Source organism: Strix uralensis, chromosome Z (genome assembly GCF_047716275.1).
Source record: "Strix uralensis isolate ZFMK-TIS-50842 chromosome Z, bStrUra1, whole genome shotgun sequence".
In the NCBI taxonomy this organism is placed as follows: Eukaryota; Metazoa; Chordata; class Aves; order Strigiformes; family Strigidae; genus Strix; species Strix uralensis.
In genome coordinates, this window is record NC_134012.1 from 22,422,135 (window position 1) to 22,447,036 (window position 24,902).

The 24,902-nt window shown below is 43.8% G+C and overlaps 1 protein-coding gene across 3 annotated transcripts in view; it reads right to left on the reverse strand.

The window, feature by feature from the left end:
• Positions 1-5,011: 5,011 nt before the first annotated feature.
• The window catches only part of MUSK (muscle associated receptor tyrosine kinase), a 53,887-nt gene continuing 33,996 nt past the window's right edge, over positions 5,012-24,902 (reverse strand). Inside the window, exons 9-17 of one of the 3 annotated variants that reach the window (XM_074856008.1) lie at positions 24,270-24,536; positions 19,509-19,684; positions 19,065-19,088; positions 15,875-15,963; positions 15,373-15,532; positions 13,921-14,110; positions 13,387-13,578; positions 7,720-7,868; positions 5,012-5,688 (exon numbers count right to left, since the gene is read on the reverse strand). In XM_074856008.1, coding sequence (XP_074712109.1) covers positions 5,012-5,688; positions 7,720-7,868; positions 13,387-13,578; positions 13,921-14,110; positions 15,373-15,532; positions 15,875-15,963; positions 19,065-19,088; positions 19,509-19,684; positions 24,270-24,536 — 1,924 coding nt within the window. The remainder of the gene's footprint in view (positions 5,689-7,719; positions 7,869-13,386; positions 13,579-13,920; positions 14,111-15,372; positions 15,533-15,874; positions 15,964-19,064; positions 19,089-19,508; positions 19,685-24,269; positions 24,537-24,902) is intronic. The other 2 variants (XM_074856009.1, XM_074856010.1) reach the window with 2 other exon arrangements.

A 24,902-nucleotide genomic window follows, 5' to 3' on the forward strand; every position in this document is an offset into this window, starting at 1 on the left:
TCACACTGCTGAAGATGATGGGTTCTGTCATAGGGTCAAACTTTCAGCCCAAGCTAAAAAAATGTGTCTTTAAATATTCAAAAACCACTTGGTTTTATGATGGGAGATGAGGGTCCCGCTTCTCCTTGTGCCTTGCAAAAAGGAGAAGTTCATCATTGACTTTCTCAGTGAGGACTCTATTTACAAAACACTTATTTTTTTCTAAGATTTCACGCAAGACTATTTGCAGAGAATACTTACATCATATTTTAAAAAGGGAAAAAAATAAAAAAGAATGTACTTCATGGTTTGCCTGGATAATTGTAGTTAGGCAGTTTGGTTTTACTCCCCAGTTCTGATTGTCAAATATTTTCAATTAATTTTAAAATAGTTAAAATTCCCATAACATTACTGAATGAGTTCATATTCAAGAATAATGTGCAGAAAAAGGCGTTATGACTTTTTAGATAAACCCATCAGTGACAAACTTTTCTCAGCTGTGTTCTACAGACAGCAAATTCAATTCCCTTTTGATTTTATACTGCACTTTAATTCCCAGCACATCTAGGTGTGATATCAAAATCCAGGCACAAATACCAGCAGAAATCAGGAGGGAGACAGATGTCATTCCCATCTACATGAGACATCTTTCACATTGGGAAAATGGTCAACGGACTCCAACTCATGCTACTGTAAAAACATACTCCTTTCTCTCCTCATGGCATCTTTAGTGTCAGGACAGGGACCTATCATGCTGAGAGCCCAGCCCTCTCCCGCTCTGACCTGGATGCCATCCTGCAAAACGGCCTCCTCCAGAGCAACCTCACCAGCTTCTTTGTTTGAAGCATCTTGTTCAGTCTACAGTCTCTTAATTGTCACTATAGCACTCAGTTTAACCCATCAAAATAACAAGCCTTTGAGCATACATAATAAGCTAACTTGTAACTGCAACTGCCCATGGTAAACCACTGTGATATCAAAGCTGTAATAAAGCTGGTTTAATAAAATTAAATGCATCCATTTTCAGAAACAAATCTAGTGCTGGAGGAGGAAGAGAACAGAGATCAGAATTAGTATTATCATTTTCTGATATCTCTTTATTTTATAAAATATTGCACACATGAGTTACACAGGTTGTGATAATGAGAAATGTACATCTCTACTTGGGATGTCTTTCAAGGCTGTCATTCATGAAATGTATAACAATCAATCACAGAATAATAATTATTATATACCCTTGAAGAAATTAGACCAGAGAGTAGAGTCCACAATGTGTTTGAGAGGCAGTTCCTATAAATCAAATTTGATCATGTTGCAGGCAGTGAATCAAGGAATTTATGCTTTTAACATGCATTTTAAATGCAGCTGTTAAATAGAGTCACAGGAAGATGACAGGATTTCCGTTTGGTTGATCAGATTGTAGCAATATGTCATCCAGGATAAAGTTGTCTATGTGCTGCAAATGCTCTAGGCAGGGCACTCGCAGAAGGAATGGATATATCAAATGTGCTGAAAATCCCCTTCTTCTCCTCAGAGTTCTCATCCAGTGCCACTGACTGCAAGGCTCCCTCTGCCATCAGTGGGAATGGGAATAGAGGCACCAAAAATGTTCATTTTTGGTTCATCCTCTTTCTCTGCATGAATTATAAATCCAAACTAGAGACTGCAAAATATTTTTGCTTCCAAACAAATTTTTGACTAATGAATTTTTCTTTCTCTTTTACTCTCTCACAATCCCTCTCTTTACTCCCATTCAAAATAACTTGAGCTATCTGATAGTTATACAGAAAAGTCTGGAAGTCTCTGGAGTAGCACACTGTATAACATACATTGAAGAAAGCAGAAGTCTAAAACAAAGGAGGAGAAATGAAAGCTGTGAAAGAAGGCAAATCATGAAAGCAATTCAACCTCCAGCTTTTAGCAAGCTGAAAAACGTACAACAGGAGGAAACTCCCAGGGTAAAATCCAGCTACATGCCAAGGCAGCAGAAGGTCTGTCTACCATTTAATCCTCAAAGGACATCACCATTTAGGTGCTAAGCCCTCCTGCTGGATCACGATGCAGAAGTGATTATCATCCTTGGAGAGCATGCTGCAGAGAGCTTCTCTGTGAGTCAATCTTGAAATGATCTCTTTCCTCTTACAGCGCAGGAAGCATTTTTCATCCTGACCTGCAGTCACTCACTACCAAACATTTCAGTGCAAGCTTATAATGCAAAGGTTGGAATGCTTGACAAGGAAAAGCAAATTTTCCACTTTTACAATGGCAGGCCCACGTTGACCTGAACATGGGGTCACTGAGAGAAGGATTTGGGCTAGAAAAGTGCTAGGAAAAGGGCTACTCTTCCAAATTTGTGTGAAACTCTCTTTCACAAAGAAAGTGAGGGAAACTTCATAGCATGCAATATTACAGGCATCTGACTTCACCCCACATGAAAACAAGAAGATAACTGTGATCGTGGTTTCAAAGCAGTCTAGCTGGGGGAAATGGAGAGCGAGTGACTGAAGCCAGCACTGTGATCCTAGAAGGCAGAAAGGCAAACTGTCCTTTGGACTGTAAATGGGTGTGTTTGTTCACATTAGCACGTGGTGCAGGTTTTACAGCCTGTTCTTGCACCCTTTGCTTGGTGTAAGATACTTTCCAGATTCTGCAGAGGTTCTGGGTACCTGGACCAAGACAACTACCCACATACAAGGGCTGACCCTGCCCTTTCTAAAGAGAGTAACAAAATCCCTGCTGCCACAAGCACTGCAAGACTCTGTACAGAGATGGAGCAGCTGCTGTGCTGTGCACTGGGGCTCATCTCAGCAGAGGCTGCAGGCACCTCTGCTTAGCTGGGGTTGCAGCTCAACCCCCATCCCTCCAGACTCGCCTCCTCAACCCTGCCGCCGCAGAGCAGGGAGGACAGAAAACCTAACAGAATTTAATGCAGAGGACTGTGAGGTGGTCATAATGTGGCAACAGTAGCTATGTATGGATCTCCAGTAATTATTTTATTTAAATTGAGGTGTTAGAGGTTCTTGAGGGGGTTTTTTAGCATCCAAACCTCAGTAAACTGTTGTATCATAGTAGCAGATGGCAGGACTGCTAAAAAGTAAGACAGCATTGGTTGTTTTGTGCTCACTGTGCAGATATCCAAGCATTTTTAGCGTTTCAATGTTTTGCAGCCCAAGTAGAGCTTCCTCTTTCTTCCCACTGTCTTGGGTAGTTGCAAGCTCTTTAATTCAAGTTAAATTGACACCAGTGGTCTGAAAACAGTAAACTATGCTCTTGCAGCCACAACCAGAATAAACTATGGTTATTTTAAGAAAAAAAAAAAAAAAAAAGAAAGATAAGGATATGATGTAGCAGAGATTAGTTCACATTACAGGAAAACAGCAGAGGAAGGTACATGCTTTCCAGTTTTATTTTCATAATGGTTGGCAGAGCTTTTCAAGTTTACCTTTCAGAAAGCAAGGCTACTCCTGGTATCCCTACAGACAGCTGCTCCCTACTGCTGTTTCTTGGATAGACTCAATCAGTGTGTCCCAGTTATGGAAGCCACACCAACCACTGACTCACTGGTGCTCCTGATCTGTGGGGATAATGCACATCCCTGCCTCCAGCTATACTTCATATCAGCGATGAGGGTCTGGGACAACTGCTTCTCACTGCCCAAGGAACTAAAAGGTAAAATCTGCCCTCAGAGGAACACAAGTTTCTCTAGCACTGAAGTTTCTGTTACAGCTTGGAGAACTTTTAGCAGAGAAACAACATTTGGTGTTTGGAGGTGGGCTGTGGACCATGTGTAACTGAGGCTGTCTCAGCTTTGCCCTGCAGATGGACAGTCTGCAACACTTCTTCTGTGGAGTGAGAACTCCCCTTTTTTCCACCTTCTCCTAACTGGCAGGTTGTCTCTGAAGGCCACTGATGGCAGGCATCCACCTTCCTTCTGTGCCTGTAAACTTCAGCACAAAGGAAGGTGGCCAGCAAATGTTGCAGTGGGGCTTACAGGGGTTAGAAGCTGCTGTCAGGAAAGGAAAACCAGAAACAGGAGGCAAAGGTTGGAAGGGAAAAGGAGCGAAATAAGCAACATAACCTGCCACATTTGTGCAAGAGGGGCTCCATCTCTCCCTGATTTCAGCACAGTGAGGACATACTGCAGGCAGAGGCAAGTAAGTATACCTCAGAGACCTACCAGGTGCAGGACCTGGCTTTTGGGCTGAGTTTCTCCCTTAACACCAAATGACTTTGATGCAGGGGAAGGCAGGAAAGATGGTCTGCAATGCTTGAGTCAAGCTTTTGGATGAGATCTTAACAAACATCATATGAACCCTAGTGTGGATTTCCCACTTTTGAAAATGTAAGGCTCCATGCTTGACAGGAGTTTGCCCATCCATGTAACATGAGATGTGGGCAACTGTCAGTGGTCCTGCAGGCTCCTGTTTTTCAGTGTTAATATTCATGAGTGTCAAAGAGGAGGTGGAAGTTAAAAGGAAAAAGAAAGTGGCCTATGGCTTCGAAAACATCCTTTTTCTACAAAAGGAATTGAGTATGCAAAAATAAAATAGTAAACAGTATCCCCAAAAAGATTGAATTCTGCAATCTTTTTTTTTTTTTAAATAATACTTAAAAATATATGAGGAAGGGAAGAAAAAAGTAAAAGCCAAGAGCGTAAATACAGAAGGACATGAAGAGACCTGTTAGGAAGGGAAGTGCTGCCAGCAAAACACTGGTTTGCTTTCCCTGGGGAACTCTGTGCTCCTGGAAATGCCTAATATAGGTACTGAGTTAGCATGGCCAGCACCCTCACCAATCCAGGGGGTCCAGGCTTGGTGGCGAGGGGTCAGCCCTGTTGTTTGGGAGGTATAGTCCCTCTCCAGGAAGTGTACCCGCCGTAGGGGGATGCAGTCCACACTTCTTTCTTGGCAGAGGAACAGGCTGTTTCTCCTTCCCCTAAAGTGGGGCTTTTCAGGGTGCTGCCACTCAGGATATATGGGCCGGTCCAAGACAGTATAGATGGTTGGACATGGGGGACCCCCACGTGCATACCTCAGACTGACGGGGTGGCGACAGCCCTCTCGTACATGCGCTCCAAGATGCGGTGGATGCTGGCAAAGCCCGGCCGGTCAGCAGGCATCTTGCTCCAGCAGAGGCGCATCAGGTTGTAGAGCTCCAGGGGGCAATTGTCCGGGCAGGAGAGGACATTCCCATCCCTCACATAGTAGATGACCTCCTCGTGAGCCATCCCGTAGTAAGGCTGCATGCCGTAAGAGAAGATCTCCCACAGCACCACCCCGTAGGCCCACACGTCAGACTCTGTGGTGTAGCGGTTGTAGAAAATGGACTCAGGGGGCATCCAGCGGATGGGGATGGCATCGTTCTCATTCGCTTTGTAATAGTCAGCAGAATACATGTTCCTCGAGAGACCAAAGTCAGCGATTTTGACCACCATGTTCTCCCCCACCAGACAGTTCCTGGTAGCCAAATCCCGGTGGACAAACTTGCGTTCAGAGAGGTATGCCATGCCCGCAGCCACCTGCTTGGCGATGCAGAGCTGGCTGGTGCAGCACAGCGCCAGGGGGTTGGGGAGGCGGATCCGTGTGTCCAGGCTACTGTGCACCAGGCTGCAGAGGTTGCGGGGCGAGCGGTCACGCAGGTACTCGTTGAGATCCCCGTAGGCCATGTACTCAAACAGCAGGCACATCGGTTTCCCAACAGCACACACACCTGGAAGAATATAGAGACACCATGCAGGTTATTTGGGGAGCAAAGAGGGTTCTGTTTTGTAAAACAAGGAAAATCCAAAAATACTTACACAAAGGGGAGACTTTCAACAATGCATAAAGGGACAGAGAGAAAGGTGAAGCATGAAAATACCATCAAGTTTTCATGCATCCCTTTGTGTCTTTGAAGCTCCGTCAACAGCAATCTAATGCTGAGCTCTGTGGGAGGTGCTAACAAGTCATGCAGTTGCCTGACTTGTCTGGACACCCCAGGAAAAAGATACACTTTTGGAGCTATTTTTAATTAAGAGCACAACCCTGCTTAAGCTGGTATTAACAGAAGTATTGCCTCTTCCCAGTTGCAACTGGAAGGACATGCTTTCAGAAAGTAACCTTTATAATTCTGATCATGGTATTTTTAAATATTTGTTTGTTGTAATTATTTTCCTATACTGATATGGGTGTAGGGGCTACACATATGAAGGAAGACTTCAGGAGTAATCACAAGAGGCTTGTTCAAAGGTTCAGTGGGATGCTTGAAATGCAAAGACACTCCCACTACCACTTCTTCTGGATTTTTTTTTTTTAACAGCTCATGCAAAAAATGTTGGTTGCAGACATTACTTTTGGCATGACAGACACTCAAAAATGAAAGAAAGACAAAGGAAAAACAGACATCAGAAAGGAGAGATTTGCCACATATGATAGATGCAGAATCTAGTCCTGATGAAGGGCACGTGCTTGGCCCTACACCAGTTTTACTGGCGGCCAGCATCAGCACAGGACCCCACTCACACCAGTTTTACTGAGCATACAGTGATATGATTAAAATATTTGCGTGCCTATTATTAAATTGTCAACCAGCAAAAGCCAGCTTTTAAAATGTATGTGTTTTGCTTTCTTAGGACCATCATTTAGCAATTGGTGATCCAACTTATTGTGAAATCTGAAATTCTTGTCTATGACCTAACACTTGAATCTTTGAGGAAAAACAGATAGCTGTTCCCAGTGTGATAAAATCAGGATCTGACAAGCATGAGGAGTGTATGTGAGAGCTTTATCATCTAAGCTGTCTTCAACAATGTGGCTGTTTTCTCCACACCCCCACAATGTGAAACTAGTCTGTTCCTGTACCTTTGCCCTTTCCTGACCTAAAATGTGTTTACACTAAACAAATGTTTATTTGAATTTGGGGCATTTCCTGCTTTTCTTTTCTGTAGCGAAAGTACTCATATCAACCCAGCTTTGCCAAAACTGGGATTTATCTATTTCCAAATTTTGTGGAGCTTCCCATTGAAATAAATGAAGATCTCAGCTGCCTGTTCACAGGGATCTTAGAGCAGGACTGCCAGGTGAATGTGGCTAGCTATATCTACTTTAGTCAAAACCTGAGAATTTATTGAAGTAAAATTTGTTCAGCAGCCTTCTTCACAGCGGAATGCCCTATTAGCCAAGCTGTGGCATTGAGACTTTCTAAAAAACCCAATAAACCATGTTTCCTTTCAGCTGAAAAAGGAAGGAAGAGACCATTTTTGCGGTTGCCTTTTTTTGTTTTCTTAATGCTGGTGAGTGTTGAGACATCTCAATAGTAAGTGGGACCCATAAAACTAACAACACTTGTGCCTGGGTTTTTTTAAGTACCCGCAAAATAAATCACAGCTCCAGGAAGTTCCTGCCTTCCCCGTAAGACATCTGTGCCAGTGTTACTAAACTGGAAGCAGAGCTAGGCAACATGATGGTCAACAGTATATTCAACGCAGAGTGAGAAGGTTTATTACAACGCAACATCCTGTTAAGGCAAGAGCATCAAACCTACATTTTGGAGTTGTTCTGGTGGATGATTTAACAGAGCATGCAGTGGCACATAAAAAAGCTCACTTCTTTTGCAAGAGGCATTTTCTCTTGCAAGAGAGACCATCACTGCCATTTGCATTAAGTGCTGGTCATGGATGTGTATTCGCTTCTGCACCCCCAACAACCCCACAGCAGATTTGCAGAAGGTGGTACCCTGTACGTGCGTGCCTCATTCACATACCTAAAAGTTTGACAATATTCGGATTGTCAAACTCCGCCATGAGGGCTGCCTCCCTCTGAAAGTCAGCCTGCATGTCTGCGGACGCTTCCTCCTTCAGCATTTTCACTGCCACCATTGTGAATGGCTCGTAAGGCAGCAGTCCTGGGGCCCTGAAGGGAGAGGGAAGAAAGGAAACCATCAGTGATGGATGCATGCACACTAAATGTAGGCTTTGTTTGTGGTGCAAAAGGATAGGCTGACAGAAAAAAAAGAAAAGACAAAAAAGCTGCAAGGCCCCAGCACCAACCTAAGGAACATGAAAGAGCATCTTCACCTCTTGGGCATGTCTGCATTGAAGAGTACAGAGATACTTAATTTAGGTCAGGGAGGACTGAGTCCAGTATAGCTTTTTTTGATCAATGCTCTTTCTGCTTACAGACTCTTTACCATGACTGGTAAAGAGATAAATAAATAACAGGTTGGTAAGCAATAACCTCTCCTTGGGTTGGAGGTCACATCAAAAACTTCATGGAGAGCAGGGTGAGACTCTTCAATCCAAACAATTCACTTTTGGGGTATAATGACTGAGCTCACCAGAGTTAAACATAAACTATCTTATATGAAAATATTGAAAGAGTCTCTTTTCACTGTGTCTTGTCCCATACCTGGCACAATGGTGGCATTGGTACATCTGGCTATTATTAGAGTGAAAGTAACAATTACAGTATGTTCCTCTGGTTTTGTAAGGAAAATATCCTTCTGCCACTGTTCTGTGTGTGTGCTTGTAAATCAACAAGTCATAAACCAATTAGCTAAATTCAGCTGAAATTAATGTGGTAGAGCTGAGGTCTAGGAAATAGTTATGCTCCTGCAAGTTTTGTGGAAACAGATGACAGGACAGAAGGGACAAACCGTACATGTGCCCTTTCTGAAGAACAAGTTAATGCATGAATACACGCATGTTAAGACAGTGGTGAATATTCAGTTAGAGCTTAGAGACATCCATAGGAAACAGAGCTTCCTGACTTAGAGCAATCACAGACTCATTTTGTTTTCTTATGCACAGGTCACTGTGCCCTCAACAAGTTTAATTAGATGGGCTTGCCAAAGATTTACGGATAGCTGTTGCCAAAGAAGAGTAACTTTCCACTCTTCAAACATGCGTCAAACCTCAGATGTGCATTTTGTTCCCATGAACATTCTTCCCAAGGGTCCTGCAGCTAAAACACGCTCCTTACAGGTATCCAGCCAGAGCCCATGGAGAGTGACATCCATTTACGTGTCGTGTTACTACGCTGGCCCGACTGCCCTCCCATTGCTCAAATACCAGGTTATTTTACTGCTCAGTAACCCCAAGAGGAGGTTCCGATTTCCAAAGCAAACTTCCAATTTCCTTGTCATCTACTCCAGACATATGGCAGTTGCAACAGTTGCACTTGGATGCTGTAAATGTCAAATGCCAGAAGATGGCAGGGTGCCCATTGAGAAAGGAATCTCACAGTTGGCCAGATCACAGCTGAGACACTTGGACAAGTAGATCTGGCACCCCGGAGCAAAGGAGCAGAGTCCACACTTGTCTGGTACTGCCTCCATTACAGCAAAATGTCTTCTTTTGTTTCCCCTGTGCTGGCAGTGAGTCTAGTCTAGTAGGAGCAGAGAAGTACCAGCACCTACCAGCTGCTGTATAATCTCAGTGCTGGAGAAAGTCAGCAGCAACAGCCTGAAGAAATGAGCAGAGCATTTAAAAGTAAAAAGAGAGCCTTTATCTCTCCCAAACAGCCTCAATGTAGATTACGACTCATCACTGGCTAGCAGACCTAGTGCAAACCTAGTGCAGTGCCAAAGCAGGAGCAGGCACAGCTCCATCTTGCATGCTTCAGAGAAACTCACCCCTGGCTAAAGCCTGAAGTACACCCATCTTCACTGAAATCCTGTAATGTAAACTAACCTGAATGCAGCTTAAGTGAGATTAAGCTGCACAAAGCCTTTTAATGGGCCTTCAGGCAACAGCAAGAAATTTCACCCTTGGTAAACCATGAGCTAATTCAGCCCAGTTCAGCAGACCTGGGAAAATCACACTGATCTGGAACAGAGACAGACTGTTTGCAGTCTTGGCAGAGAGCTGTTGAAGTCGACCCCTTTGGTGCCCAAAAGACAGTCTTTGAACAAAGGGATATGAGCATATCTGCAGGTGAGCAATGGGAAGCTGCTGCTTCTGAAATTAATCAGGAGAATTCATGCAGCAGACCAGAACATAGAGTGTTTTCTAGAAAACAGGTAAACTTCTTCTAAAACTGGGAAGCATCAACAGAAATTACCTTGGGTTTCCTCTCTCATGATTATCTAAACTCTTAGGAGAAATGTCCACTGTTCACACATGGGATGGACAGCAGCTGTCCTTGCCTTCTTCGCTATCAATGGATTTGTGTAACACTGGGAGCATCTGGCTTTTAGTTACCTGCCATTCAAAGAACTGACCAGCGGTGCAAGTAGGGATTTTGCCCTGAGCCCACCTACAGAGAGTGCCTGACTTAAGTTTCCAGTCAGGTTTTCTTTCCAGAGCAGTAACAGAAAAAACTGAGGAGCAGCTTTAACCTGTATTTGAGATTGTGTCCTGTCCCCCATCTTCCTTAACATGACAGTTGGGTAGCTTCTGCTAGATCATTAAATGATGCACTTAACATCTACTGAGGCTGGTGGAGACTTAGCTTTACCCCAGTTTTTGGAGAAATTTGTATGTGGGCAGGAGAGTGCTCTGAATTGACAGGGGCTCGTTTTGTTGCCTTTTTTTTTTTTTTTTTTTTTAAATTAACATCCACACTCTTTTTCAGCCATATTTGAGACAGCAGGTCAGAGAAACACCCTTTGCACTTGGAAGAAACATGAGGAGACTTCTGTCAGAGAAACTCCAACTTTAGGGACAGCCTTGTTTGTTGTACAGATGGCAAACTGTGCCTTTGCAGTGGGGGTCTGCTAGAAAAGACCCCACATCCAGACTTCTAGGCAATTCTGAGCTCTAGGCTTAGCATGGACCATAAAGCCCCAGCTCTGGGAGGAAACTTGCATGCTGGTCTGCGCTGAACTGCATGGGACTGGTGGCATGTGGGGCCAGCAGGGTCCTCCCAGGGGCAGAGGATCCTCAGTCGGCCATCACAACCCAGTCAGGACAGGCCTGAGCCAGGTACTGAATCTTGTTTTAAGGACATCTATTAGGGTCACGGGTTACTTCCTCATCATTTTCAGTGTGAAGCTGCCCCCAGTGAAGACGGCAGCCTTTCAGGAGAAGCTAGTAAATGATAGCCAAATGCTTCCTGTCCTAACATGTTGCTTGACCCAGGAGTGAGTAAACACTGAATCAGGATTCGCAGCAAGCCAACTGGCAAAGGCACTGCTGGCACGGTTCACAGAGCTGTGTTTACAGGAGAGGGAGAAACATGAGACCAGGAAAAGTAAGGGGCCTGCTAAACTTAGCTCAAGATGTCCATTTAACACACGTAGACAAGTACATTTTATCCATCTGAGATGGAAAGGCAATGATTTGAGCTGTTATAGCTTCAGTAACCTGGAGGGATGCACAGCGGGCACTACTGGATCAGCAGTCTGCGCTGCTCTGCCAGCGGTGCACAGATATACCAGTGGCTTAAATGTTCCCTGGAAATATAAGGCCTTGGAGGGACTTTTGATAGAGATACTAACAAAAGTAAGGAAGTCCCTCGGAAGCAATATTTCTGTGGCTCCTTCTCTGAGCCACAGAGAGCAAGGTGTTTCTGAGGGTATGGTACTCTGCACTTTGCAAAAGCTGGCTAAGAAGATGTGTTGCGCTTTCTTTTCTTCTCTTTTTCTCCCAGTTTCCACTGACAATAGCAAAAAGGTTTACTTAAAAGAAATTGCAGCACTGGGGTGGACGAAATCCACAGAAAAGTCCTCTACGCCACTTCAGCACTTGCTTAACCCAGGCTTTAGTGACATTTGAATACCCTTTGAGAGGTCCTGCTCCATGTGGGTGAGAGTCACTTCCCGCTCAGAAAGGTCTGTGCAGCACTTACGATATTGAAGCTTCCAGCGCAGGGCAGAAGCAGCACTCGGCAGGAAGATTGCCTATCCTGTCTGAGCACCTGCAGCATGGTGAAGACCCCCGCCATGTGACCAGGAAGGCGACTCTCCGCAGGGCATCCTGAGCACTGCACTGAGACTGGGACAAGGACTGCCCTGTGCCCCTGTGCTGGCTGGCGTGCAGTGCCCTGAGCACAGCTGTGGCACAGTTCCTATAGCTTTGTTCTCATTTCAAGCTCACATGCGTTTGACTTTGCCATCCAGGCTAACAATCAATCATAGGCTAAGCATCTGTGATTTTCCCACTGCGTGCCCTTCAAACTTTGTTATTTTTAGCTCTCTCTGTATTAAAGAAAAGTGTGCCTGCATTTCTTCCATCAGAAAAAATGTATCCCTTCATTGTAAAAAATATCCATCACAGATATTGAAACTGTTTCCCCACTCTAACACATCTAACCTGCGTGTAACTTTTCCTAGCAGATACATCAACAGCACAACTACAAACATTAAAAGTATCTGCAATCATGACTACCTTTTGCAAGGAGATTCCTTTGTCTTTGAAATCAATGGAATGGGAGCAGCTCCACCAGGCAGGTCTTGGCCCGTGGTGGGACTCTGATACTCCCCTAGTTTCTTTCGAGGTCATGACACACTACTCCAGACACAGCTACAAAATCAGCCATGTGCCAGACTTATTAACTGTAAAAGACAAAAAATACCATCCTGAGTAAACATGGAACCGGACAGTCTGTCCACTTTCTTTCAGGAATTTGGAGATGGGATTTTCCAAGACCAGTACTGGCCAAAGACTGAGCTGGAAAAATTATGGACTCTGTCAAGGCTAACAAGACACCCTCCATCCACCTCAGTCTGAGTTCATCTTTGGGTTTTTCAATTAAACATTTTTCACATTTGAAGAAGTGCATGATCTCACCTCCCATGAGATTTAACAGATCTGGGAGCTCATCTGATACCTTAAATATAAAACAGGCAACAATGGCTGCAAATTCCAAGTATAAAAAATGAGTAACTAAAGGGGAAATACAAAAAAAAAAAAAAAAACAAAAACAAACAAAAAAAACCCAAAAAAAAACAAAAAAAACAATGTTGGCCTAAGTGGCTTGGGTTTTTAGGGGATTTTTGGTTTGGTTTGGTTTTGCCACTGAATCAAATGAACACTGGGTCAGGACCTAACTGTAGCATTCGACATTGCCCTCTGTGGTAATTACTGGCCAGTGTTGGTGTTATAATGGAGGACACCATATACCAACACTTTGCAAATACTGGGAAATGCAAGAATTTCACAATAGGACACGTCACAGGCAATGCTCTTGGCAAAAACAGTGATGATAAATTTAGCTAAGCTTTTATACCAGACTTTTGTATGTCAGTAAGACATCTACTGGAGAGAAGAACAAGAGAGTCATTTGTGACAAAAGTTTAACAAGTATCAACAGAATGCAGTGGACAACAGAAACAATTATTCAGGCATGAGTGTACCATGTGGTACACATGCATTTGGTTTTGCTTGAGTGAATGAATGAATGATTTCCAGTGCCCAGCTAAGCAGTTGCCTGACTGCCAATTTTTCCCAGGTACCTCCAGATAAAGAGGACTCACACACAGGCCACTTACCTTGCTTGAAAGACTCTCCCAAATGCTCCTTCTCCAATGTCTCTCACGTATTCAATATTGTTCCTGGGATACTCCAGGCTGAGCAATTTCGGATTGAGGAGAAGGGGCATCCGCTGGTACATCGGGTTGGGGTGCAGCCGGTCCAGGAGGAGTTCAGAGGGCAGAGTGGTGAGTGTCGGTGTCTCTGACTCTCTGAAACAATGGAGCAGTTTTCAGTCAGTGTGTGCACAGCCCTCAACCAGAAGATAACTATTTGCATCTCCTCTGGGGGTGCTTTCTTCCAGGATGGAAGAGACAGATGCAGCAGGGCTGTTGAAAGACCCTTGCTGCAAGGTGTCATGCCGTGTCCACAGAACAGTCACCAGGCCACCTTCTGCTCTGGCACAGGGACTCACCAGAGCTTGCGCTGGGCTGCCACAAGCAAAGGGAGGGCTGGTCCCCCCAACAAGGTGTTTGCAGGATTATGCTCTCAGAAACAGGCAAGCCTTCTTTCAAAGCAACATTTGTTGCCTTGAATTAAGTCACAAGCTTTACCTTTTTTTGTTTTTCCACTGTTTTCGCCGACGGCAGCAAACCAGGGTAACAATGCCAAGGATGACGACCAGAGCAAAGCTGGAGATGATCGAGATGATAACAGTCATGGAGTACGTAGGGGAAAAGGGAGGAGGAGGGGGGAGATTTGGAGTCTCTCCATTTGGTTTTCTGGTTCCTAGTGATAACGATGCTGTAATGCAAACAAAATCAGAACATTACACCTCTGTTAGTTTATAGGGCTTTCTCTAAGAGGTATTTACAGAGTCAGCCTGATGTCCTGGGAATTACTGATATTACAGATACAAGCATATGACTGCATGAGAGGAACACACTTGGAAAGCTTGGTTTGCGGGAAGTAAAATCCATTTGTTCTTGCCAAATGTGAAAACCCAGGATCTGGTAAAGACCAAGACACAGTTCCCATTAAGCTGGGAACACAGTTTTGGTAAGGAATGGTTGCAGGACTTACAGATGGGAGATCACATCTGATGGTCTCAACAGTATTCAAATATAGTAATGTCTGCAGTGGGAAAGATCAATGGTCTACAATGTGGACCACAATGTATCGTGTGTCCTAAAAGGAATGTGCAGAGAGGACTGTAAGACCAAGTAAGTATACAGTGATACTTTCCTGAAATAAACTCTGCCCTCCAACAATTTGCATCTCAGTATGTTTATGGGGCAAATATTGTAAACTAGTGTAAAATATATTTGGCTGTACTGCTAGGAAAAAAAAAAAAAATAATATTCAGGTAGCTAGCTACCTGATGAGTACTTTCTGAGACATTCTAGAAAATGCTAATCTGTACAGGCAATGATTGAGAACAGAAAGAAATTTAAACCATTCTTTTTAAGGCCAGCTAAACTGATACTGTCTTGTGTTCCTTTAAGTCGACAGCACCTCTGTTCTTTGTACAAGCAGGCTTATTTCCAAACACTGAGATCCAGAAACTGTGCGTCTTGGAAGAGATACATTTCAAAAATCATTGCATTCTTTGAACAAGAAATAACAGAAATACTTAGTTTCAACATCACAGGGCAAAGATACTTCCATCTTTTTAAGGTTTGTTTTAATTAGAACTGGTTTTTATTATTGAGAAGCTTGCCAGAAGCTAAACAGCCTTGGAAAATAGCCCAAAAACCCTAGCTTCTCCTCAAAACATGGTGTGGTAAATCCATTTTTCATAATACCACAGGCAATTTGATTTCATCCTTTGCCCTTAATATAATCTGGGGCAAGGTGCTCAATTTGTCTATTGTGATATTCCCATCTTTAAGGTGCATGTTACACCTTCTGGTTAAAGATGCTGAGTGAATCTATGAGAAGAACCAGGAGTGGTTGCATCCAGAAGATGGAACAGATCGGTGTGGCTGTGAGCGCTCAGGATGCAAACACCTTGCATGGCCCCAAAGCAACCACAGTAGCAGAAATCATAAATTGCAGTTGCCTACCATCTCCACAGGGAGACACGCTGCAGTATTCCCAGGTCACAGATGGGTCTTTTGTGTAGCACCAGGGACGTTCATTCTCACCTCCTGGATTGCGGCAGTAATTCTCGGCATCAGACAGCTCAGGGAAAACCTGAGGAGTCCTCCTGTGCAAGTGGGGAGCCTTGGGGGAGGAAATAAATTGCATTAGTGTTTCAGTATATTTTTTTCCTGCTCATATTAGCAAAACAAAACCAAATAAAACAAAGGAGTAAAGAAAGGCAGATGTAAACCAGCCTTTCAGTAGCCTGCCAGAATGACAGAGAATGCATCTTGCCACAGGAAGGGAAACTTGCTGGTTGAAATACAAAGAGGGTGTGAAACACCAGTGAACTCAAGAATGAAGGCAACCTGTCCCCTGCTCAGCCCTCCCACTGGGACTAGGCTGCCTGGCTCCAGAAAACTCTTTGGAAAAGCAGACCTCGAGTATGGCTCTCCATTCAATGGGTCTCACACTGATGCACACCTGGTCGCTCCACTTCTGGCAGGGAATGCCGGAGGCTGTCACATTGACCCAGCCCTGGTAAAACTGGCCATTGCCATTGTAGCAAGTCCCTAGGGATAAAAAAACCACATGGGGTCAAGGCATCTCAGACCATGTTGTGCAGCCAGCACTCACAATAGTAAATTTCATGTCGTTACACAAGAGCATGTGGCAATTCACAACAGATTTGAAGCGCATAAAAAGACCAGACAACTGCAGGCGGGGAACTGCTTCGTCTTCTGTTCATACTTAAATGGATTTTGAGCTCAATACATAAGATCAAATCTGGTAAAACTCCAAAGAGAGACCTGGAGCTCTTTCAGATTGAGAAAAAGGGTCATGCGCGTGCAATGGTTGCACTGCATCTACACAGTTCACAGCTCTTCCACACGGAAAGTGCAGAGCAGAACCACAGTAAAGTTGCCCATGCCAAACCAACGCAGAAAGCAAATTGCAGCACTGGTTGTATGATTCCCAGCCTGCACTCTTACAGTGGCTCTAACAGCCTGGGGCAGGTAGTAGACAAATGGAATTCATTAAGTCCCACAGTGGTATCCCTCCTCCCTGCCTCTGTACAGTGCTTGTCCTCTTCAACTGAATGTTTGGAAATAGACCATGGTTTTCAGCATGTGTGGAAGTCACAGACTGAAGGCCAACTACAGATCTGAAAGAATAGTATCAGTATAAAATAATGTTCTTTATCATGAAGAATGTGTAGTTCACTTTCCATACACAAGGCTTACTCTGGCTGCAGAAAAATTAAGCAGAAAATCTTGAGAGGATTTTACTGCAAGAGTATGTTCCCAAAACACCTGTCCTCATAAGAGACTTTAATGCATGCTGGCATAATCTAGAAAGCAGGAAAACAGAGGAGATGCAGCCTTACACACTTTAACACATGCTAGTTAATCTTGTGTAAACTCTGCTGACCAGGGACTAACACTATGGTTGATAGCATGCATTAAAGTCCACTCCAATATTAACCTTGTTAGAATTAACAAGCCAGCAAACACTGTTGTCATAATTTTATTTTCTATTGCATTTTTAAACTTGCAGCTCAGAAAAAGAAAACCAGGAGGAAACCTGACCTGTTCTAAAATAGATATTTTTAAGCAGATCTTTTTCAGCTTCATGAAAGGTTTGTATAAGTTTTGATCCAAGTTTGAGACAAAGGCTATGTGTTTTAATTTATCCTCACAGATTGTCCTGTTTCTCCTGTAGGAGGAACAGAGTAAATGCATCATGATGACTATCTGCTCTTTTCTTCGTGCATCACCCACTGCACTCAGCATTACAGTTATGGGTCTTTTATAGACCCTTAGCTTTCTGAACTTTCACCAGGCACCAGGCAGTACACACAGGTAGGTAGCAACACCTCCACGACAATGTTTGCTCCAGGTGAGTGAGCTCAAACACAGGATCAAGTTCTTGTAGTACAAGGCATGCAACCACCTCAGTATAGGAATGGCTGTGGACTTCATGAGTACACTTAATCCATCACAAATATAAAGTGAAATGCTCTAACTTGGACTTCTTTGACTGATATGTAAGCTACCATGTTATGATTCACATCTGCAACAAGCTAGCAGCCCCCACATGGCCAGCACCTGTAGCTCTGCAGCTGTGTAAAATCTTGTTAAGCTGCCCTAGAACATATCTGTGTGTCTGAGCCCAGCATTTTAAATGTCTCACATTCAAAGGCAAGGAAAGCAATACCCGAATCCTGCCTCATGACTGAGCTAGTAACCAACGTGAAAAAAACTTTTGCAAAGATCTGAAATAAACATCAGTGTGACACCTTAGAGGAGCACTGTGGAGAGTTTTAGGGGCAACAGCAACACTAAGGAAGCACCCCTGAGCCCTTGGTGGCCTGGAAAATGCAGATGCTCTTATATATGGTCTTGCTACAATGAAGATAGAGGGAATAATAAAGGTGATCCAACTGGGTTTTAATTAATAACTTTGATGGGCAAGCTAGAAAATGGTTTGGTTCATGCTCCTCAAACCTTTGTGCACATAACAATGACTCTAAAGTAAAAAAGAGGGGAAATATCACTAAAATGTTATTGTTATGTCTCCCTGATTCATGGCCAAATAATGCATATCTGTGCAATGCCACCCTGGGAAAATACTGTGAAAGCTGAACAAAAAGGTCACACATTTACAAGGGAGACAGAGAGCATGTCCCAAACTTGCAGATATCCAAGGGGAGGCTGGAACCATCCCATGAATATCCCACTCATTTGCTGCCATCCCTCCCTCATACTTCTTTCCCCAGAGAGGGGATGGCTGCAGCCATGGGCTGTAAGCGTTGGGCACTGATGCTGGAGTGCCCATAGGGTGCTAAAGCACTTGTCTTCCAGGTGTGCAGCACCGGGCACCTGGGGCTTGGATGGCCAGTTGAAGCCAAGGCATTCTAATGAAAGAAAATTCCCCAAAATTCTTGATTTCACTTTCTCCCTCCATGCAGACCATGGTGCCTGCCACTGCCAAATCTGCAGACCTCGCCTGGTCAGAACCATGGCAGGAGGGAGGTTCTTCCTTTTCCCAACAGGACAAGTTCAGTGACTGAGCTTCAAACTGCAGCTAGATGTCAGCTGGAAGAGCTGAATGTGCATGTTTCAGCCATGAGCAGCAACAGGGCAGGAGGCTGACAGAAGTCACAGTAGCGCCGCAGGGGATGACTGGGTCTCACCATTGGTCATGGAGGGTCATGCACAAAAGAGCCAGACTTCAGACATGATTGGAGGAAAGTGCTGGTGCCTTTTGGGTAATAAGGGCCAGCATGACATAAATAACCATGTCAGTAACAGCATATAAGGCTGGGATGACCTTGGTAGCAGTATCAGAAATACCAAATATGGGTAAAGCAAAACTAGAAGTAATGGGTATTAAGAAGGAGAAACAGCTGGCAGGGAGGGTACCAGCTAAAAGCGTCACACCCCTCTAATCGCCTTCAACAGATACCAGCCCACATTCTCCCCAAGCTCTGAAGAGCTGGAAATGTGTTTCCCCATGCCTTAGATGTGGAAGCTCAGGCATTCCCTGGCAATAACCTGAATCCAGCCAGCCAGGACCAAAGCAAAACACAGAAGTGCTGTACAAGCTGCATCTTCAACAAAGAATATCATGCCCATTGCTAGAAACATAGAGCCTGGAGCAGTCTACTTACTTGTTATATTTTCCTTCTTAAAATCTGTAAAAAGACAAGACAAGACAAAAGGAGAAGTTGTCCAGAACGTGATATAACTGGGTGCTTGCTTAGGAGCACGCCATGGAAAAAAGTTCTCTCCCAGCAGTGCTTAAGCAGCTTGTTTCTTTGCAATGGCACCTGAATGGCAATTTTGCCATCATTAAGACTGATTTTGGCAATGAGATTGTGATGACCCTCTCAATAAAGAGACAGGATTTATTTACTTGAGGGATTTTTCCTGAACCCCAGTTGGACAAGACAAGCAAACAGCCAATGCAGCTATGACAGTCCTGTGCACAAGCGCTGACAGGGTGGTACCCACCATCAGCCTTTACTTTAGTTGTAAATTACGGATCACATCCTTCCACCCTCCCTCACCAGCAGCACAGGTCTCCGGACAATGGGCAGCATGTGCCACCTTACCAAAGAAAGGGATGCGGGTGCAGGCGCTGGGGTCCTGGTGCAGGCTGGGCAGCCTGTTGCATTCAGGAAGAGTGAGCAGCATCAACCCTGGCTTGTAAATCCCCTTCTGAGAGTTATCCTCCATTGAGAGCCATTCCTTAAAGCAGTAGAGATCCTTTACAGCAAGGCAATTCTCTCTACATTATTTTGTAAAAAACAGTGAAATACAGCAGTCAATGGCTTGACAACAATGGCTGCTCTTAGCAGTGGTGTGCAGGGGTTTTGCAGGCTGACAGAAATGCGTTTACTGGCCTATGCTTCCTTAAGTCAGCCTGTCTGGCTCATAAACCATAAAGGAAACTGTATAAAATGTAACAGCTTCCTTTAGGAAACCCACAAAGCTACCTTTTTAATGAAGCAGGGTTATGGTCAAAACACAGCACACATCACAGTCTGTAAGGAGTTCATTCCCATCTTTTTCTACAGATTTATTGCCATCTTCTACTAATAAACATCATGTCTGGAAGTTATCTTAGCATTTATCAGTACATTCTAAAAATCTCACCTGTCTTCTGTAAATTGTACATTAAAGTGTCATCTATCAAAGACAGGTGAGCTGCAATTCTTAATCATCTTAAATAAATATTTGTCTGTATTTTTAACCTCACAGAATCACCCACACAATTTTCTTCTTTTCTCCACAGACAACTTTAAGTCCCTTTTTTACCTGTCAGCTGTCTGCAGCAAAACCTTTACAGTGCCTGGTAAAAGAAGAGACCTAACTGTGTCCTACCTAGTGTATTACTTGCATAACATTTGCTGATGAGAAGTGCTTTAGATGTTTAAATGTTCCTTAGATCAGAAACTATGAGGGAGGCCAAGGCAGCAATATCTGCTTTACCAAAAAAAAAAAAAAACAACTGTATCATACTGGAAAGTTTGAAGATTTGTGGCATTAGTCAATTTATCAGTGATTTGTTTATTTATGTACTCATTCTTGAGAACCTGAGTTGCAAAACCAGCTTTGAGGGCATGTTCAGAGATTACTTTGCTGAGCTCAGCTGGAGTCCTTTGTGGATCCACATCCTTCCCAACTATCACACAGCAATGCAGAAAGGGTCTGCATGGGGTCTGTGGTGAAGGTTTTAGCCAAATTCATCACCTGCTGGGCTGATGCAGTCTCTTTACTTAGAGCAGTTTTGGCAAGAGCAGACGGCCATGAGTTTTGGTGATGACTACCAACACTGCAAACCCTCTAAAGCACCTGAAGGATGGAGGACATTGGGAATTCTATCAAGGCAGCAGCTTTTCTGCAACAGCAATGGATGCCCTTCAAGTCTCTAGGCTAAAGCCATCGAAGCCAAGCTGCCCCGTACTTGGTTTTAGCCAGTGCTGGTCTATTCCTTCCTCACTTCCATTAAAACAGAATGCAGCCAGATGGCATAATTTATCTTTTATATGTTAAACAACATGTGGAACAGGAATGACCTTCTGAAGTAAAGAAATGTTTAGCTAGAGAAATGAGAAAATCTTGCATTTGAAGCACTGGCAGACACTTGGGAGAGCTGGATAGCATTAGCTGCCTTCACTCCTGAAGCTTCAGCATCCTTAAAACAAGCCCCTTATTCGGTGTGCAACTGCAAAATGCAAGACTGTTCCTCTGCAATCCTGTTCACTCCAGCATTAAAGGCAAGTTATCTTCACCCACTAAGTCGCTCCAGGAGCATGGTTAGGCAGCCAGAGGGAGGATGGTCAGTCTCCTCGAGCTGGTTCATAACATTGTTATAACACTTAATCCTGAGCAGCGAGAGTTTGATGAGATCATATGCAAAGATTACTTCAGATTATTATTAGAAATTTTATGTCATGTAAATGACAGATGTACAAAGAACAGTAGCAGCAGAAGAGGACAAGTGGGCCAGTAACATTTTAGGGACCACAAAGGACTGTTTAAGGACTGTTTAAAGAGGAGGTAGGGACACACAGACCTGACCGAAGTGAGACATTTCCCAACATGAGACTGATCCCTGCAGCCTGGTCACTTTATATCAGCAGTGGTTGAAACAGAAACTGAGGGATTTTCTTTTGCTATCACAGAAGCAGTTGGTGGTAAAAGGCAGATGTAATCAAGAATTATAAGATGAGATATCACTTTCCCTTAAAAACAGGAAAACTCTAATTTTAATCAAATTGCATCTTAATTTATCTGAAGTGAAATTTTTCCCATGTAGTTTTCTTCCATTTCACTTCATCATGTTTTACCCCCTGATTATTTTTATAACAGCTTTACTCAGTCTGTTTGCAAGTTGTTATTCTTGCTAGCTAGCTTCTAAACTAAAATGAACATATAAGATTACATGGGGAGAGAAAAAATGATGCAGAGAATATATAGCAAGACAAAAACACAGGGAAATATGTCAAAGGAAATATGTTCCTCAAAAACTACGAGAATTCTCCAGCCTGAGATAGCTAAATTCTCACTCATGAAGCATTTCAGCTGAAAACTGGTGAGGTCTAGCCAGTTTTTGCAGAAGTATAAAGTTGTCAGTAAAAAGCAGGTAAGACAATTGGAAAGTAACCAAGACCATGTGAAATATGTTCAAGAGCCCCCAGAGGTCTCAGCTGTTCAGAAGTACATATTAGATGTCTGAGTTATCAAAAGGAACATTGGGTTAGGGCTTTGGAAGAACTGTTGTCCAGCTGATGTGCTCTGGGAACAGGAAACAGTAAGGATGCTCTTCCAGGTCTCTTGTCATGAGGAAAGCTGCATTTAAATCTGCATTAAAATCACCAGGAAAAATCATTAAAGGGAAGAAAACATAACATTGACTCATGGATTTGAAGAGAGATATGCCAGGCAAGCCATTAAGATTGAGACATATTTTCAAATGCTGTGCCTGTTAGCTCAAGATCAAGTGCAGATTTATGCTGATTTATATCAGTCTGAATTCAGAAATGCCCCAGAAGTGTAGGTCTTCGCTCGAATCACCATGAGTTCTGGTCCTGCAGGGCCACTCATGAGCAGGGGTAAATGATGTGAGATCCAGATCTCACTGAAAAGCCTCATGGAGTGCTGTGCAAAATCCTTGGCTGACAAATGTGCTGTGCACATGTGGCTCAGATATAAATACTGTCACAAATCTTGAAAAAAAGCAGAGGGATCATATACTAAATGGCACAATGACAAAGAGCAGAACAACAAGGCAGCAGGGAGGAGTCTGCCAGCAAAAAAAAAGTTTCAGTACTTGGCTGCATGATTATCTGTGGATACTTGCACATAACACTTCTTTCGCAGGATATATGCCACTACTGTGCTGGTAGAGGAATACTGAACAGCATAGGCACCAAACAGAGAACACAATGGGTTGTCAAGCTTTGTACTGGGATTTTCCTCAGTCCCTTTCTTTTAGAGATATTACAGGAGGAGCAATCAGAAGTGTCCAGATTACAAAGACATCATGCTGCTAATTGTCCTAAAAGGTCCCTATATAACTGGAAATATAATTGTCGGTAGACTACATCTGGCCCAAATCCAGCTGGCAGCGTGCTTGCCATGTCTGCAGGGAAGAATTGTATTTTAGTTGAGACACTAGAGTTGGGGCTGCTCTCCCAGTAAACACAAATCTGAAAAATCTGTTTTAAAATGCAGTTCAAGGAGGACAAGAGCAAAGTACTGCACTTAGGCAGGGATGCCAGCTGCCCAAACACAGAATGGACAATAACCAGACAACAGTCCTCTGGGGGCTGAAAATGGATATGAATCAGTTGTGGCTAACAGTTGTGTTAGGGAAAAAGAAAGATTGACCCTGAGATATCTGCATGGAGCTGTCCTCTGCAGGGCACACCAAGCAATCATTTCATTATAGTTAACACTAACAAAACCTGGGCTAGAGGCTATATATATTTAGCACTTAAGGGAAAATGAGGAGTAGAAGCTTCAGAGGCCAGAAAAGAAAGAACTATGAGCAGAGCTTGGAAAAAGATGCTTTATTCTAGTCTGAGAACTTGGCGAAAACATAAAATCTTGCTGCAAAGAGGAAGGGAAGAAACTTGTCTCCATGGCCATGGTGGGACGACACGGATCAGTGAGGAAAGGTCTGCTCAGGAGGTTGCACAGGGAGGGAGCAGTGTCTCTGTCGCTGGGACATGTTGCACAAACACCTGTCAGCAGTGGATTAGCTGTAGTGGGAGATGCTTTGGACTCCTTGGGGTCCCTGCCAGCCCTGTTTCAATGCACATTTCTGTGCATATGGGAGGATACAAGAGCCAGATGGGAGGTTTGGTTTAGCAGGTACAATTACACTGGCAGTGTCTCTGGTCATCTTCATTGTGGTGGGAAGTGCTGAATGATTAGTGTATCGCCTTGGCCACATTTGTTGAATGCACTGTGACCATATTCAGTCAAAATTCCAAACAAGCAATTACTTTTGTAGTAATAATGAGTACATACTGACCTAGTAAGATTTAGCAGATAGCAATATGTTAATTTTTTAAATCAATTATGTCATTCAATAGGATATTTCTTTTCAACACTGTTCACTAAAAGGCTGATATAACACAGACATCTGGGCCAGTCCGTACCCGAGCAAAAAGCACAGAGAGAGCTGGATCAGGTCATCTTTGTGCATACGGAGGAGAGAGCAAAGGGAAAACCCATGCAAACCTAGAGGGCCCATTTTCACTCAACAATACTGCAGGTCTGGACAGACCCTCACCACTCCCTTGCTGCCTACACATTCCCATGAAATGAAAGTGAAAGATGAGCACTTTTTTTTCATTTACCTGCACACTGGTTTTGGAGCTGGCCCAGCTCCTGAGGGATTGCACTCCTGGAAGATGTAGTTACACAGCAGAGACTCAGCGGCCGGTTGGCAGAATGAACTCACCATTTCCAGTTCAGTCCAGGCAGTGTGCACAAGCAGCTCTTGGGTCTCCTCTGGGTCAGCATAGGAGGAGTTGAAGAAAACAAGAGCATTCTTCGCCAAGATAGCACTACACACCTCACCTCTGTATGTGCTGCAGTATCCTGCATCACCCTTGTACAGCTTGCTGTTGAGGACAAGAGCACACACAGTAAGCTCACAGCCCTAAACACATGTAGAAGCAGGATGCCTAGGCTCTGTTTCTGAATAAAGTGGCATCTGTAAGGCTAACAGAGGGTGGAGGAGAGGGTAGACACTTATAACCACTAAAAACAGCTAATACCATCCAAACTTCTGCAAGGAACCTCGGTGTAAACACAGGGCCCTCCTGGCAAGCTCGAAGGCTGAGGTTCTGGCTGAGGGTTGCTAGCATTGTAAGTGGGCTAAAAGACTGAACAATCATGTACAACCATGAACTAGCATAGCCTCTCACCCTGCCCCCCGGCCCTAACGGGAAAAAGTGTTTTTTTCCTGATTCCCTGCAGTAGAGATC